General features: G+C 57.7%; 1 protein-coding gene across 5 annotated transcripts in view; it reads right to left on the bottom strand.

The window, feature by feature from the left end:
• The window catches only part of SCUBE1 (signal peptide, CUB domain and EGF like domain containing 1), a 130,968-nt gene extending 120,690 nt beyond the window's left edge, over positions 1-10,278 (bottom strand). For 4 of the 5 annotated variants that reach the window (XM_003125983.7, XM_084955060.1, XM_084955061.1 and 1 more), the window contains exons 1-2: positions 10,069-10,278; positions 6,651-6,782 (exon numbers count right to left, since the gene is read on the bottom strand). In XM_003125983.7, coding sequence (XP_003126031.7) covers positions 6,651-6,782; positions 10,069-10,156 — 220 coding nt within the window. In that variant the 5' untranslated portion in view covers positions 10,157-10,278. Of the gene's footprint in view, positions 1-6,650; positions 6,783-10,068 lie in introns of those variants that run through there. The other variant, XM_084955063.1, reaches the window with a different exon arrangement.
• Between the last annotated feature and the right edge of the window lie 4,511 nt (positions 10,279-14,789).

Raw genomic sequence — 14,789 nt, 5'->3', positions numbered from 1 at the left:
CCCCCCTCCCAGCCCACCTCCTACTGCCTTTCCAGGCCTCCCAAAAAGCCGAAGTGTATCTGGAGTTTCAATAAACTGTACAATAATGATGATGAAAATGATTTACTAAGGTCAGAGACCTTCCCTCAGAAGGCCAATTGGTCTTCAGACTTTTTTTTTTTTCGGTCATGTGAAACCAAATGGATCACTGGGTGTGTTATTAAGAGTTTTGTTAAAATACTTAATAGCAGGCCCTGTAATCTACCCAACTTCAGTGACTGACAAGCAGACCCTGGGGGCATAAAATTCAGGAAGTGACTATTGACGTTCATTACAGCCATGCTAATTTTGTGATCTCTGATGCCCGCAAGGTTGTCATTTTTTTCCTTTTCACAAAAAACGGGAAAATAGTAACATATTTGATATACTGTGGCCAAAACAAAAAGTTATTTCCCCCATGAGTTTTAATTATAACATTTTGGGAAAGGCCCGAGTTGGAACTTGCAAGTGGAATAAGCCATTTGAATAAATGGTCTAAAAAACTAAGCGCACCTAGAAGGGGTGATGTGTGCTGCTGGTTCAGACTAAACAGTGACTACCTAGAGGGTCTTAGTTATTTAAACAAGCCATTTGAGGGTGGTTGCCTCCTCGTTTGGGGCCTGGTCCTGATTATAAACGAGAGCTTTTAATTAAGATTAGTAAGACCCAATTCAAGCTATAATTTGGTCCTTTTCCTTAGCAAATGTCTATGAAAACAAAGCAATTAAGGTCAAATGAGTTGAAGCATTTAAAGGGGATGAAATGCCCCCTCCTTGCCCTCCTCAGAGAAGGAGTACAAACAGCCCGGACTAATTCAGACCAGGAGGCCAGCGCAGGGCTGGCCCCGGCAGCTCCCGAAAGGCTCAGACACAAGGCGCCTGGCGAGGGGGGATGCAGCAGCTTTGCTAAATGAAGAGGTATGGGGAAACAGAATGTGCAAAGGCCCCGGGGCAGGAAGGAGCAGGCGAGTTTGAGGAACTAAAAAAGGACAGTGATGCTGGGGTGAGGCTGGGGAGGAAAGGACAGAGAATGACAGCAGTTCAGAGGGATGAGCTACACGGGTGGGTGACATGCCTCGGACCCCTTGTGCTCACCGGGGCGGTCACCCATCAGCTGATGGCAGCAAGGGCAGGTGTGAAGGGTCTGCGCAGCCCCCTCCAGCCCGCCACAGCTAGGGAACTCCTCCCACTGCGTTCAGACAGGCTGATAGGGGCCTGGCCCACTGCTGCGACCCCATGGCTGAGCGGGGCTGGAATCCAGGCCCCGCTGCCTCTCAGCCGGGTGACCTGGCTACAGACTGACTTCCCTGGGCCCGGTGTCCTCAACCTAATTCTGCCACTGGCCCATGCCAGGTAGACTAGTCCCTTCCCCTCTCAAGCCTCAGCTTCCTCATCGATAAATCCTTCAAAGTTTGGGAGGCTCTGGGAGGCCTTTCCTGATGGCCCAGTGGTCATTCACTGTCCACCGACACCAGCTCTGGGCCGAGCCCTGAGTGACGTCACGCAGGACGTCGCAACCCAGTGTGACAGGAGCTCTGAAGCGGGGATGCTCACAAGTGACAGCTCATCTGTCTGGGGCAGCAGGGAAGGCTTCCTGGAGGAGGTGACCACGGGGCCTCATCCATCCACCCGTTCATCCAACAGATGCCTTCGAAGCCCTGTGCCAGGCCCGGTGCTGGGTTCTAGGGTCCGAGCTGAAGAGGCCACAGACTTTGCCCTTGAGGAGCCCACATTCCAGGAGGAGCCCTGGGCTGAACAGAGGTTGTATGGGTCTGGGGAGGGCGACAGAGAGGGCGGTCATGGGTAAAACGGGGCTGCCCCGGAGGCCCTTTGAAGTTCATTCCAACTCTGCACAGCCACGGGCGTCCCTCGCGTGACCTCAGACACTGTCCCGATGCAAATCACAGAGAAAGCACGGCTCGGTCTTTCCCCGCTGTCTGAGCCACCCCAGTCTGGCTCCGGCAAGCCCCTGCCAGCAGTGAGCTGACCACACATGGCCCCAGGCTGCTCCTGGACACAGAGTGGCTGCACTTGTGGAAGCCCAGTCATGGTCACACGTGCACTGGCCACGTGGCAAGATGGCCTTGCGGGGGCTGAGAACCCAGCCCCTAATGGGAGTCCGGTTGTTTGAGGTGCTGGCTTTGCTAAAGCGTTTTCTTCAAGCAGCGGGAGTTTCGAGGCCACACAGTGAAGGATGCGAGGGGCCCAGTCAGCCCCACGTGGGTGGCGGTGGGGGTGTCCCGGGCTGACGTCTTCCTGCAGAGAACTGGGGCGCTGTGGAAGCCGCGTTCTCCGGACATGCTTTGCTGAGACTCTAACCTCTGTGTTTACCACAGTAAACAGCAAAGTCTAATCAGCTTTCTCGGACAAGGTAACTCCTTTCCGTGCAGACTCCAAGCCCAGCCTCTGCAAAACCCCACACCAGCGCAGGGCCAGCAGATGAGGGGCCCCCGGGAGGGAAAACAGGTTCCATCCAGAGCAAAAACGGCTGGGAAGTTCCCGCTGTGGCTCAGCGGTAACTAACCCAACTAGTATCCATGAGGACGCGGGTTCGTTCCCTGGTCCCGAGCAGTGGGTTAAGGATCCATCACTTCCGTGAGCTGTGGTGTAGGTCACAGACGTGGCTTGGATCCCGTGTTGCTGTGGCTCTGGTGTAGGCCGGCAGCTGCAGCTCTGATTTGACCCCTAGCCTGGGAACTTCCATATGCCATGCGTGTGGCCCTAAAAAACAAAAAAATAAAAATATAAAGTAAAAATGTCTGTCTGTATGGCGACTGATTACTGCTGTCCACCGTGGAAGAAGGTGGCCGCGTGCTACCTGCCATCCCTGGAGGAGGTTTGCTGCAACAACAGAGAGCCTTCTGTCACTTGCATCTTTTTTTTTGGCTGTGTCTCTGTGGCATACAGAAATTCCAGGGCCAGGGATCAAACCTGTACTGTAACTGCAGAGCCACTGCAGTGACAACGCCAGATCCTTAACCTGCTGAGCCATGAGGGAACTCCATCTGTATCTTTTGTTGCGCCTTCTTGGTAAACGGTCAGCTGTGAATGGCACACACGTCTGTAGGTCCCTATGGGGCTGTGGATACCTGCACGTGGCTTATCCGAGTAGTCATGGACCAGAGCGTCCCATTTCCCAGCTGTTTTAGTTCCTGGCAGCTGTTGGAAAGACAGCGCTGTGCCCCTTTCATGTTCTGCAATCGCTGGGATCATCACGGGCACCCGCCTCTCCATTGGCATCATCACCATCACCATCAGCATCTGCCCCAATAATGTCACCACTGCCACTGGCACCCGCTGCCCCGTCAGCATCACTGGAACAGTGGCTACTGCTTACACAGCATTCTAGGTGCCAGGCTACGTTCGGAGGCTTTACTGACAGGCATTCACTTAATTCTCACCCTATCTCCACGAGGCAGGGCTGTCATTATCTCTCTTTTACAGATAAACAAACAGAGGTCAAGTAACTTGTTCCGGCTACACAGGCAGGATTTAAACCCCAGCAGTCTGGCTCCAAAGTCCACGCCTGAACCACTGTGCTCACCTGAAGAGTGACCATTCCCGCTTCTCAGAACAGAGCCACGGAGAGCAATCACCACGTGAGAGCAGAAACGCAGCGCGGAAAAGGGGGCGCGCCAGACTCCGGCTCCAGTGGCTGCCCAGGCAGGATCTCTGCCTTCTCAGGCCTCCACCTCCCCGCCTGCCAGTGTGAACTCGGAAGTGGACATCGGGATGCTCTCTCCGTCCCTTCGGCCACCACTGCACGGGGTTTCAAATCTTCCTCTCGGGGCCCCACAGTCACCCCCTACTGTTCCTAGGGCAGCTCCACAGGTGCCCAGCCTCACCCGCTCATTAAGAATGTCCACTAATGGGACAGTTCCGCTCCTGCAGCCCAGCGGGACGCCAAGCCCCTTTAGGGGAGGGACCCGGCTGCACCATCGCGACCGCCTCCAAGGTAAGCAGCAGTGAGTGGCTTTCAAAGGTCTTTGCCATTCATGACGCCCTTTGAGCCTAAAAGCACTGCGAGAGGTGGTGAGAGCAAGCGACAATGACACCAACAGCAATGGGAGTAATGGTACCAGCCCCACAGACTGAGCACATACTGTACACACTGAGCGCCTACTGTGAGCCAGGCACCGAGGCTGGCAGGCCCCGGGACACGACCCCGCATCTCATTCAGTCCTGAGGACGACCTGCAGTGGGAGGCATCTGGGGCCCATAGAATGAAAGGAGAAACTGAGGCTCAGGAGGGCAAATGACCACCTAAACTTTCACCCTGAGGTGGGCTGACACCCAGGGGTCCCAGGCAGAGGCCAGGCGGGGCCCTGCTTTCCTCTCTCACGGGACAGGGTGGAAATGACACCGTGGCAAGAACAAGCCCCGCCACGGACCCAGCACCCCACGCCTCCCACGCTGCCCGCACATCCCCTCTGCGGGTGTCTTCCGCTGAACGTGAATCCCAGTCTGGGCGAAAGAGAGCCAGCCCAGACTCCACGGTTTCTGCAAACCCATGTTGAGTGCCAGGCTCTGCCCCACGAGTGGGAGCCACAGGGATAAACACGAGAGGCTCTTTGCAGTAGAGGACCTCACCGCAGCAGAAGCCAAGTTGGACAACTTCGGCGTGGTGACCCCAATGCCGAGCCCACGGCAGCCCCTCCACAAATGAGCTCACAGGTCATAATTATAATCCCAGGTCAGAAGTGCTCTCAAGGAAGGCAGCCCAGGGGCTTCTGGGAGCAATGTGTGCATGTGCGTGTGTGTGTGCGTGTGTGTGTGTGTGTGCGTGAGACTGTGTGGAAGTGGAGGTGTCAGGGAAGGCTTCCTGGAGGAGGCAAATCTAAAGCATGTTCACCAGGACATGAAGGAAGGAAAAGAGCTCTGGGCAGGGGGACAACCTGAGCCAGGCCTCAAAGACATGTTGTTGCCTCGTGTGTATATGTGTGGCCAGGGCACGGGGGCTTCAGTGCTTCAGGAGGTGCAGGGCAGGGGCCCCTGGCGATTCCTGCAGCGCATTCGAGAGGTTCATCCTCTTATAGCCACATACTGAGGAGTCAGGTCCCAGAGTCAGCGAGCGTGAACCCCAGTCTGGACAAAGGCAGGGCGGAAAAGCTAAAGCTGGGCGCTGAAGGACTTCAGGGCAACAGGTAGGTGCCAAAGCGTGGGCTTCCTGGGCAGGGGACAGCAGGAGGGGACCTCAGGAGCTGGGCCAGAGGAGGAACAGACTGCGTCAGTGGCTTAAACTGGCAGACATGGGGTCGCCTCGGGCCCTCCCCTGCCAGAGCACTGGTCAGAAAGGTCAGAAAATGGTAGCACAGAGCCTGGCATGTGCCGTCCGGAACCCCAAGCTAGTACCCAGGCCCTGCCAGGGGCCCGCCCAGCCTGCGCCACCAGACTTCTTGCTCCTGGGCTGCTCTGTCTGTCTCCAGCCTGGCCTCCTTCCAGAGGTCTGTGGGTAGGCGCCAGCTCCCCCCTCAGCTCCTGGGCCCCCAGCAAGGCCAGGGACGTGCCAAGCCAGGCACAATCCAGGACAACATCTTCTGTCCAGCACTCAGCCTGTGGGAGACGCCCAACAAGGGACATGGGTACGCAAAGCCAGCATCTCAAGGAAGCTGCATTTCCTACCAAACCCAGCACCTGTAAAGTCTACTCAGAAGGAACAGGCACCCACCTTGTTCTCATGTGTCGCTTTCCTAACACAAATCTCCCACTTTGAGAAAGTAAGCTGGCAGGGCTCAGGAAGAAGATACCGAGATGCCAGAGAGCCGCAGGTGGAATTAAGAGACCGGGTCTGAGTACCGGCCATGCCACCGTGAAACACGGGCGCCTCGGAAGAGGCTTCTCCAACCGGAGCCAGTTTTCCCCATCTGTGCAGTGGGGACAGATGGTGGAGCTGCACCCTGGTTCTCATCCAGGGGGCACGTGAGTCGTGGAGAGAGCTGTTTCCAGCCCCTGGTCCCGGGCCCTGTCCGGACCCACAGAGGCAGAACGACCACAACGACCCTCCTGGTCAAATGCTCCCAAAGGCTCATCTGACTTGGAAAGTTCTGGCTCCAAAGACAGTCGAGGCTGCTCTTCCCTCTGACTTTTGCCCTTCCAGGAGGCGGTTTTTAGGGCTACACGGTCAAACCAGCACCCCAGGTACAGGGAAGGAAGGCTGGACAGACAAACAGCACAAATCCAGTCTCTGCCCAAACTCTCATCCTCAAGACAGAAGGTGTGAGCTGCCCACAGTCGCTGTGGCGGCTACTGAGCAGCGCCTTTGGGGGTACACGGTGGTGGTGGGGGCAGATTTGAAACTAGAGGCCTTTACCCCCCACGTCTAGTCAGGGACGGATGCGCATATATAGCATTCAGCAATTCATCTCAATTTCTTTGGGGGGAAAAAAAAACCCAGAGTTTCAAACACGGGGAGAATCAGACATCCCATGACTCCAAATACCACCCTCCAAGGAGGCAGCCCGGGTTCCAGGAGGCCCACAGTCTCCCTCCCAAGGCCAGGAGAGGCCCGTACTGTGGGCCCTCGTGGGGGGAAGCGCTGAGGACAGCCCCCGCCACATCCCAGGGGCAGGCAGCGGCCACCTGCCCCAGCCGTGGTGGCTGCAGGCTCTGGCAGGAGGGCTGGGCTGCACTCACCTTCACACTGCCTGCCTTCCCCCTTGTAGCCTGGCTTGCAGAGGCATTTGTAGGACTTGGGCGTGTTCTGGCAGATGGCATCGATGTGGCAGTCGTCCGTGCCCTCGGAGCACTCGTCTACGTCGACCGCCCCTGGTGGAGGGAACAACTGGTGAGCAGTGGCCTGGGAAGCAGGCAGCACTAGCGCGGGGCTGGGAGCGCCTTCCTCCTCCCACCCCTCCCTTGACCACTGGGGTAGTTAACAGTAACAGCCTTCAGGTGACAACCTGGTGTAATAAGAGGTGGCGGGCAGCATCTTTGGGACAGCTACCCTGTGTCAGGCACAGCGCCACCAAAGCACTGAGTCTTAGTTATTCTCCCAACAGTTCCGTTAAGCAGAGCCACCACTCCCATGAAAAAGGTGAGAAAACGGCCGCCTAGGGACACAGTGGGGAGAAGGCTCTCTCTGGCTTGCCCTGCAAGCATTGCTCGAACCCTCCTCCACACTCGTTATCCTAGAACCCGGAGCCAGAAGGGGCCTCAGAAGAATTAAAATCCATCCCCTTGGGAGTTCCCGTCGTGGCTCAGTGGAAATGAATCTGATTAGGATCCATGAGGACACAGGTTTGATCCCTGGTTGGGGATCCAGCGTTGCTGTGAGCTGTGGTGTAGGCCGGCGGCTGTAGCTCCGATTGGACCCCTAGCCTGGGAACCTCCATATGCCGTGGGTGAGGCCCTAAAAAAAAAGACAGACAGAAGGGCCCAGATGGGAGCATGAAGAACTCCCAGTGGCCACTCAGAGGGCAGTCACCCAGGGGCAGCCTGGGAAAGCCCTAGAATATTCTCTCTTCATGCCTCCGACCTCCCTAGCCTGTGTGGCCCTCAAAAATCTCCACTCTGAATCACTCCCTCAGCTGACACTGGGTCCTAAATCTGCTTCGGCGGGGTGGGGGGGGGGGCTCTCTAAGAGAACCACTCCCCCGTCCAAGGCCTCCTCCTTGCCCTTGTCCCCAAGGCTCCAGCCTGCCCCCAAAGGAAAAGAGGCATCAAAAGAAACACAGGAAGTTCCTGTGCGGTGCAGAGGGTTAAGGACCTGGCATTGCTACAGCTGTGGAGTGGGGTTTGATCCCTGACATGGAGTTCCCTGGTGGCTAGTGGTTAAGGGCTTGGCATTGTCACTGAGTAGGCTCAGGCTACTGTTGTGGCTAGGGTTTGATCCTCAGCCCAGGAATTTCTGCATATGCCGTGGGTGGGGCCAAAAAAAAGAGAGAAACACAACAGAATCACCTCCGGGGCGTGTGCACACACACACACACACAGAGAACAGGTGGCATACCTTCTCAGGGTGGCTGTATCTGCCCGGTCAGCAACCCATCCTTTGCAGCTGCCCAGAGAAAGATGGAGCAGCAGCCAGGAGGTAGTCATTACAGGAGACCATAGCCAGCCGTCAGATGGCCAGGGCCCAGCAGTACACTCCCTTCTGAAGAAGTGACCACAGAGGGACCCCCCTCAGAGGGGTGGCACAGTCTCAAGGGCAGGAAGCCAGAGACCAGAGGGGACCAGTCTGCATCTGCCAGGGGAGAGGACTGGGGCCACCTCTGAGACAGGACCAGCAGGGGCAATGGGCTCCAGATACAGCCCTGCAATTGCCCAAGGGGCTGTACAGCACAGGAATGGGCAGGGGGGAATGCCCAGGGCTCTTCGCCCTTGCACCCCTAATCTCCCACCTAGGTGGTATCTTCATGGGATGGAAATGGATGGATGTTAGCCAAGGGGAGGGGCACCTCCTGACACACCTTTTAAACATACCTTTAGGTGGGGGCTGGGGAGAGGGAGAGACACACAGGCCATAGGTTCCTGCAGGTTCTCTGGCCCCAGTCCTGGCCTGGGCTGGGGACTCCCTCAGCAGGGCACCCCCGCCCAGCCCTCCCATCACAGGTGCTTGACATTAGTTGTTTCACAGCATAAGGCTTCCACGGGGTGAAGATGCGGAAGGGAAGTGCAGACAGACACACAGGAGAGAGGGAGGGAGAGGGAGAGAGAGGGAGGAGGCGACAGGCACACACAGGAACAATCAAACGGGGGTGAAGGACCTCAAAGCCCAGGAGAGACACGTGGGGCATGGCAGTAGGGTTCAGTTTTCCTGGGGAGCCACAGGAAAAACAGCTCATCTCCCACTGTGGCACAGTTTAAATGGCCCAGCATCCTCACTCAGGGCGTGACTTACAGGAACAGACTGCCTGCCGCCAAACCCAGACCTCTGGGAGCCCCGCGCAGCCCCAGGGGAGCTCAGAGACGCCAGGCAGGGCGCAGCAGCATCTCTCCCACCAAGAAGAGGACGGGAGGAAGCTTCTCCGGGGGACAGAGAAGAGACTGTGTCTTCAGCTTTTTTTGTGGGACAGCCCCTTCCAGACGACCAAGAGAACAGGAGGGGAAGGGGCGGGTCCCCAGGTCCCTGTGAAATCCATGGGGCGCCCGCCTCTTCTCGCCGAACCCCAAGTGTGCAGGTTTCGGACGCTGGGTGCCTGCTCCCTCCTTCAGTGTCCCCCGCCTCCCTCTCCTGGGCCCCCTCCCCATGTCCCCTGTTTGGTCTCCCTCACTCTGGTTCCCACCCATCGCCTTTGGTCTGTGTCTGTCCATCCCTACACAGCTTCCCAGCCACCTCCATCCTTCTCTTCCCCCTCTGCCTCCCTCCCTCCTCCCTCCCGGAGTCCTCCGTCTCGTTCTCTGGGGTCCCTCTAACGGCACCTCTCCTCTGCTCTTCCCAGCCCTTAGTCCTGTTCGCACGTCCCCCTCTTTCGATCTTTCTCCGTCCTGCTGCTCGTCTGCCTCCTCCTCACTCCGCCGGGTCTCCTCCTTTCTCTCCTGGCCTTTCTCATCTCTACTCTTCCAGTCTTTCTCTTTTTTTCCCTGTGTCCTTTTGTGTGCCTCCTTTTCTGTCCGTCTGTCTCTCCATCTATCACCTCCCTCTTCTCTTTCTCTCGGGGTCTGTCCTTTCTCCTTCGCCCACCGCCTCCGGGTCTCCCCTCTGGGCCTCCTTCCGCCCGCGCTCCCATCTCTCCTGGGGGAGCGCCCGTCAGGCTGCAGGGTCCCCACTCCCTCTCGCCCTCGGGCGGTGCGCGGCGGAGGTGGGGGGGTTGCCCGCGGCCGGCCGTCGCGCTTTCTCTCTTCCTCCCTCCCTCACATTCCCCCTCCCCCGGGGCCACAGCCCACTCCGCCCCCGCTGCGGCCCCGCCGGGCTCCCGGAGCGCGGGGCTGCCGGGGCTGCGGGGAGGGGGCGCCCGGCGCCGGCCCCAGAAGTTACTTTGCAAAGAGGCGGGGCGGGCCGCGGGGCCGTGCGGGCTGCGGCCCTCTCGACGGCACGGAGCTGGGGGCCCACCCGGGACCCCGCCGCCGCTGCCGCCGCCTCGCGCCCGCCGCCCACCGGGTGGGGGCTTACCTGGGAGCCCGCTGCCCCCCGCCAGCCGCCCGGGCGCGCCCAGGGCGAGCAGCACACACAAGTGCCAACGCACGGCCGCCGCGCCCATGCTCGCTGCGGGCCGGGCCGGGCCGGGCGGGGCGTGCGGGCGTGCGGGGTGCGAGGACCCCACCGACCGGCCGCTCGCCGAGCGCTCCTAGCTGCTGGCTCCACCGCCACCGCTTGGGCTCCCAGCCTCCGAGCCGGCGCGGCTGACGAGCTGACAGCCACACGCTCATTGGCTCGTTGCCGCCGAGGGCGGGGCTCCCCGCGCGACCAGCCAATGGACGCGGGCCGCCAGCCTGCGGGGGGAGGGGCAGGCGCGGGCGTCCGGGGGCGCCCCCTCCCCTCCGGGTGGGCGGCAGGTGGGGGGTAGGAGCCGGCTCGCGCTGCCCGGGGGCCCGGGGGGTGGGGGTGCACGGTCTAGGCCAGGCTGGAGCTGGTTCTGAGGCTGCCCCCTCCCCCTGTCCCTGGCTCCCCCCTCCCCAGCCCCCGTCGTCGAAGGTGGTCGCCCCTTTGGGGGCAGTACCCACCCAGCCACCAGCTCGCGTGTGTGTGCGCGCGCGCGCGCATACACCGACCCCCACCCACACACACACACACTCTCTCAAGGGAGACGAAGGGGGCCTGCCAACCGCCCCTCAGAGGTCAAGAAAGGCCTGTGACATCCATTCGCAGTGAAAGACACGCAAAATGCTCAAAGCAGAAATTTCTGCTCATCCATTCGGTAAATGTTTATTGAGCACCTACTGTGTGCCAAGCAAGCGCTGGCAATGCAGCTGTGAAGAAGCCAGACAGGAAAAAAATCTGAAGCTCGTTTGAAAATTTATGTTCCAAACAAATGAACTTTTTACCACTCCCCAAGGGCCAATGGCCTGTAAATGTGTTTAGGGCCTCCCGGGATTCAGATCTGGAAGGGGCCCCCACAAAGCTCCAAGTCCCCTCAGTCGCTCTCGGTCATCCCGGCCCATCTCGGACTGACCTGTCATCCAGCAAAATTTGATGCCCCCCAGAATGCGAGCCCTGGGCCTCCCCAGTGCCAGACACTGAGGGGTGGTGGGCTGGGGGTGGGGGTAAGGTCATTGCACTGAAGAATTGCTCTGGCCTGTCCTGGAGTCTACACCTGACTTCTTTGGGGCCTGGACCTGAGACCCCCACTTGGGAGGCGAAGCTGGAAATAAATGGCCCTTCTCAGCCCCAGGCAGGACGCTTTAAGGGAAGAAAAGTTCAGCAAACCCCAAAGCCCATCTCCTTGACAACCACCAATAAGAGCTCCTTTTTTCTTCTCCTGCTCTCCAGGCCTGACTCAAAGACAAGACTTTCCTCTTTTTGTCCACTCTGCTTGCACCAGTCCACGCCCAACTCGCCTCTCCACACCAGCTCCCCTCCCCGCCCCCCCCAACACACACACACTCACGTACACCCTCCAACACACACCCTCAGGCACACATGCACTCACACATGCTCATACATACAAATCCTCATAGACACACACCCTCGCACACTTCCAACACACAGCCTCTCACACACAGATGTGTGACCACACACACACACACACAGACACACACTCACACAACCTTCAGCAGGCAGTCTTTGCAGTCCTGGAAAGTTAAACCTGTGCCCAGGCTCCCTTGCTCCCAATCTGACTTCATATCACAAACGGCTTGTGGCACTGGCCTGGTGGCCGAGGCAAGGGGTCCCCTCCACAGGGGGAACCAGAGAGGGCCAGCCTTACCCCCCCCCAATCACTCTAGACATTTCCTTCTGTGTGGTTGCTCCTGGCTGGTGGCTTAATTTGGGAGACCTCATTATCAGCCTTTATTTTGCCTTCCTCCCAGTTGTGTGGCTTTGGGTTTCCAGGGGAGAAACTCCCTCAGAACCACATATTGTACTTTAGGTAATAGGGCAAGAAGGATGAGTTGAGAACTAGGTCCTTTCAGTTCTAACCAACTGGAAACGATGCTTTTTTTTTTTTTTTTTTTTTTTTGGTCTTTTTTTAGGGCCGCACCCGCAGCATATGGAGGTTCCCAGGCTAGGGGTCGAATTAGATCTGTAGCTGCCAGCCTATACCACAGCCACAGCCAGACCAGATGCAAGCCACGTCTGCGAACTCTGCCACAGCTCTCGGCAACACTGGAGCCCCAATGCACGGATCAAGGTCAGGGATCGAATCCTCGTCCTCATGGATACTAGTCAGATTCATTTCGGCTGCGCTATGATGGGAGCAACGAAATGATGCTTTTTAATGTAACTGTTCATCAGGGGCTCCTCAGCCCTGGTCAGGTGTCCCCCCAAGGCGTGATGGCAGGGGATTTTTTTTCTCCCAGGCTCTGTCCCCCCACATCAAGGAGGAAATGGAGGCAGGGTGGTAGCTGGTTAGACCGTGACCCCCTGGAACTTGGAGACAGCTTCTACCAAGTTCTAGTCCCCAGCCTGCTCCTCTCAGGCGTGCAGAGAAAAAGTGGCTCCTTTTAGGAGGCTTGTGCAGAGGAGTCAGGGAACAGAGGAGGAGGGGGTGGGGAGGACGCACACTGGTAAGCCCCCCATGAAGGTGCCAAAGCAGGTGGCAGAAAAAGAGGTGGTCACTTCCGCCCCTGGGGTGGCCAGGGAGGCCTCCTGGGCCCGGGACCCTAGAGTTGGGCACCAGGTATGACGAAGAAGTTTCCTCAATGGACAAGATATGTCAGGTCCGAGGGAGAAGGTGGGGACCAAGGAATGGATGTTCTCAAGGCACCCCTCAAACTGTAAAGTGCTGCATGTGTTGTCTGCCACGGGCTAGGCTGGTGGGTTGAGGTCCCCATGTCTGGCCTCGAGCAAGGGCCGTCTTACAGGGTCTAGAAGCTGAGCTGGGCGAATGGAGGCCCCGGGCATGAAACAGTCAGACAGTCACCTTGGGAGGGAACAATTCCATGGCTCTCTGTCACCTCCCAAACAGCCTGTGAAAACTCTGTGGGGCTAACAAGGCCCCTTTGCCCTCCCCTGCAGCCCTGTCCTTGTCAAACCACTGGCAGAGAGGGCCCTGCAGACAGCCTGCTCTCGGCCCTCTTTGCCTGTTCGCCTCCCTCACCAGGGGCACCTGAGTTCCCTTTTTCTCAGAGCTCCCCCTCCTCTTCTGCCCACCTGCGCCCCCAAGCAAAGTGTAGGGGCTCCTTTGGGCTCCCCATCAGAGTACATCTCACCCTGGGTTTCATGTCTGTCTTCTCCCAGATTGGAGGGCTCCCCCAGGTGGGGCTCAGGGATGATCTGGAGTCATGGCTCCCAGCTGGGGCCCAAGAAATGATTGTTGAATGAATAAATGAATGGTGAACAAAGAAACAAGACACCTAACAGAATTTAGGTTATTCCAGGGGGTGGAGAAAGATTCATCTGCTGTTCAGTGGTGCCTGGGGGAGTGAATCCAGCTGCCCATCCTCTCCTGGCCACCTTTATCCTCTGTGCCCCGTGGGGAAGCAGGGCTGGCCAGCCAGACACGTCTGTCCTTGGGGCTCTTTGGCTCCCCCTGGTGACACCTCGCAGAGGAGCAGTGGAGGGGAGAGGGGGAGGGGAGCGCCTCTCCCTTCCCGACACACAGCCTCTGCCATCCGGACTCCAACCTGCTGACTCCAGTGTTTGACATAAAAACACCTAACTTTTAAAAAAACATTTCCTTAGGAACAATTCTCTCTCTCTCTCTCTTTTTTTTTTTTTTGCTTTTTAGGGCCGCACCTGCAGCATATGGAAGTTTCCAGGCCGGGGGTTGAATTGGAGCTGTAGCTGCCAGCCTACACCACAGCCACAGCCACAGCCACAGCCACAGTGACTCGGGATCTGAGCCACATCTGCGACCTACACCACAGCTCATGGCAATGCCGGATGCTTAACCCACTGAGAGAGGCCAGGATTGGCTCCGCATTGTCATGGATCCTAGTTGGGTTCATTAACCGTTGAGCCATGAAGGGAACACCAGGAACAATTCTCTTGATTCATAACAACTGTTCTTTAATAGCAGCAAATTCCTAGTGAAGAAAACAAAGGTCTCTGCAAGCATCAAGCGTCCTCATGGGGATGTTGAGCCTCAATCTTGATGCTTTCAGAGAATTTGTCATCCTCTTTTACTAAAAATGAACTTTCAGGAGTTCTCATCCTGGCACAGCAGAACCCAATCCGACTAGGAACCATGAGGTTGCGGGTTCCATCCCTGGGCTCGCTCAGTGGGTTAAGGATCCGGCGTTGCCATGAGCTGTGGTGTGGGTGGCAGACGCGGCTCGGATCCCACGTGGCTGTGGCTCTGGCGTAGGCCGGCAGCTGTAGCTCCGATCAGACCCCTGGCCTGGGAACCTCCATATGCCGTGGGTGTGGCCCTAAAAAGCAAAATAAACAAATAAATAAAAATAATAAATAAATAAACAAATACAAAGGAACTTTTGTAATCAGTGTTTGCACACTTATTTAGACCTCCAAGGCTAAACTTTTTACAATTGCTTGGTGACCACGGGTCCCGCCGGCCAGGTTCCTTGGCTCAAGTCACCACTTGTCACATGAGGGTCTCCATTCCTAGGACCCCTGGGCATCTGCAGACTCCTGAAATGACCTGCCTGAGATTCAGCCCTCAGGGAGTTCCCACCTACCCAATGCCTCTTTCCCCAGTTACAACGACTGGTACCGTGTATGGACAGTCCCTGTGCACTCAGCATTGTGTTCAGAGGTCCTGGGTGTGCCATCAT

The sequence above is a fragment of the Sus scrofa genome, chromosome 5 (assembly GCF_054392235.1).
Source record: "Sus scrofa isolate SSC_HxYL_T2T_F1_AM1 chromosome 5, Sscrofa_HxYL_maternal_Yorkshire_Landrace_v2.0, whole genome shotgun sequence".
NCBI lineage: Eukaryota > Metazoa > Chordata > Mammalia > Artiodactyla > Suidae > Sus > Sus scrofa.
The sequence above is the reverse complement of the archived record's forward strand: the minus strand, read 5'-3'. Positions and strand labels throughout refer to the sequence as shown.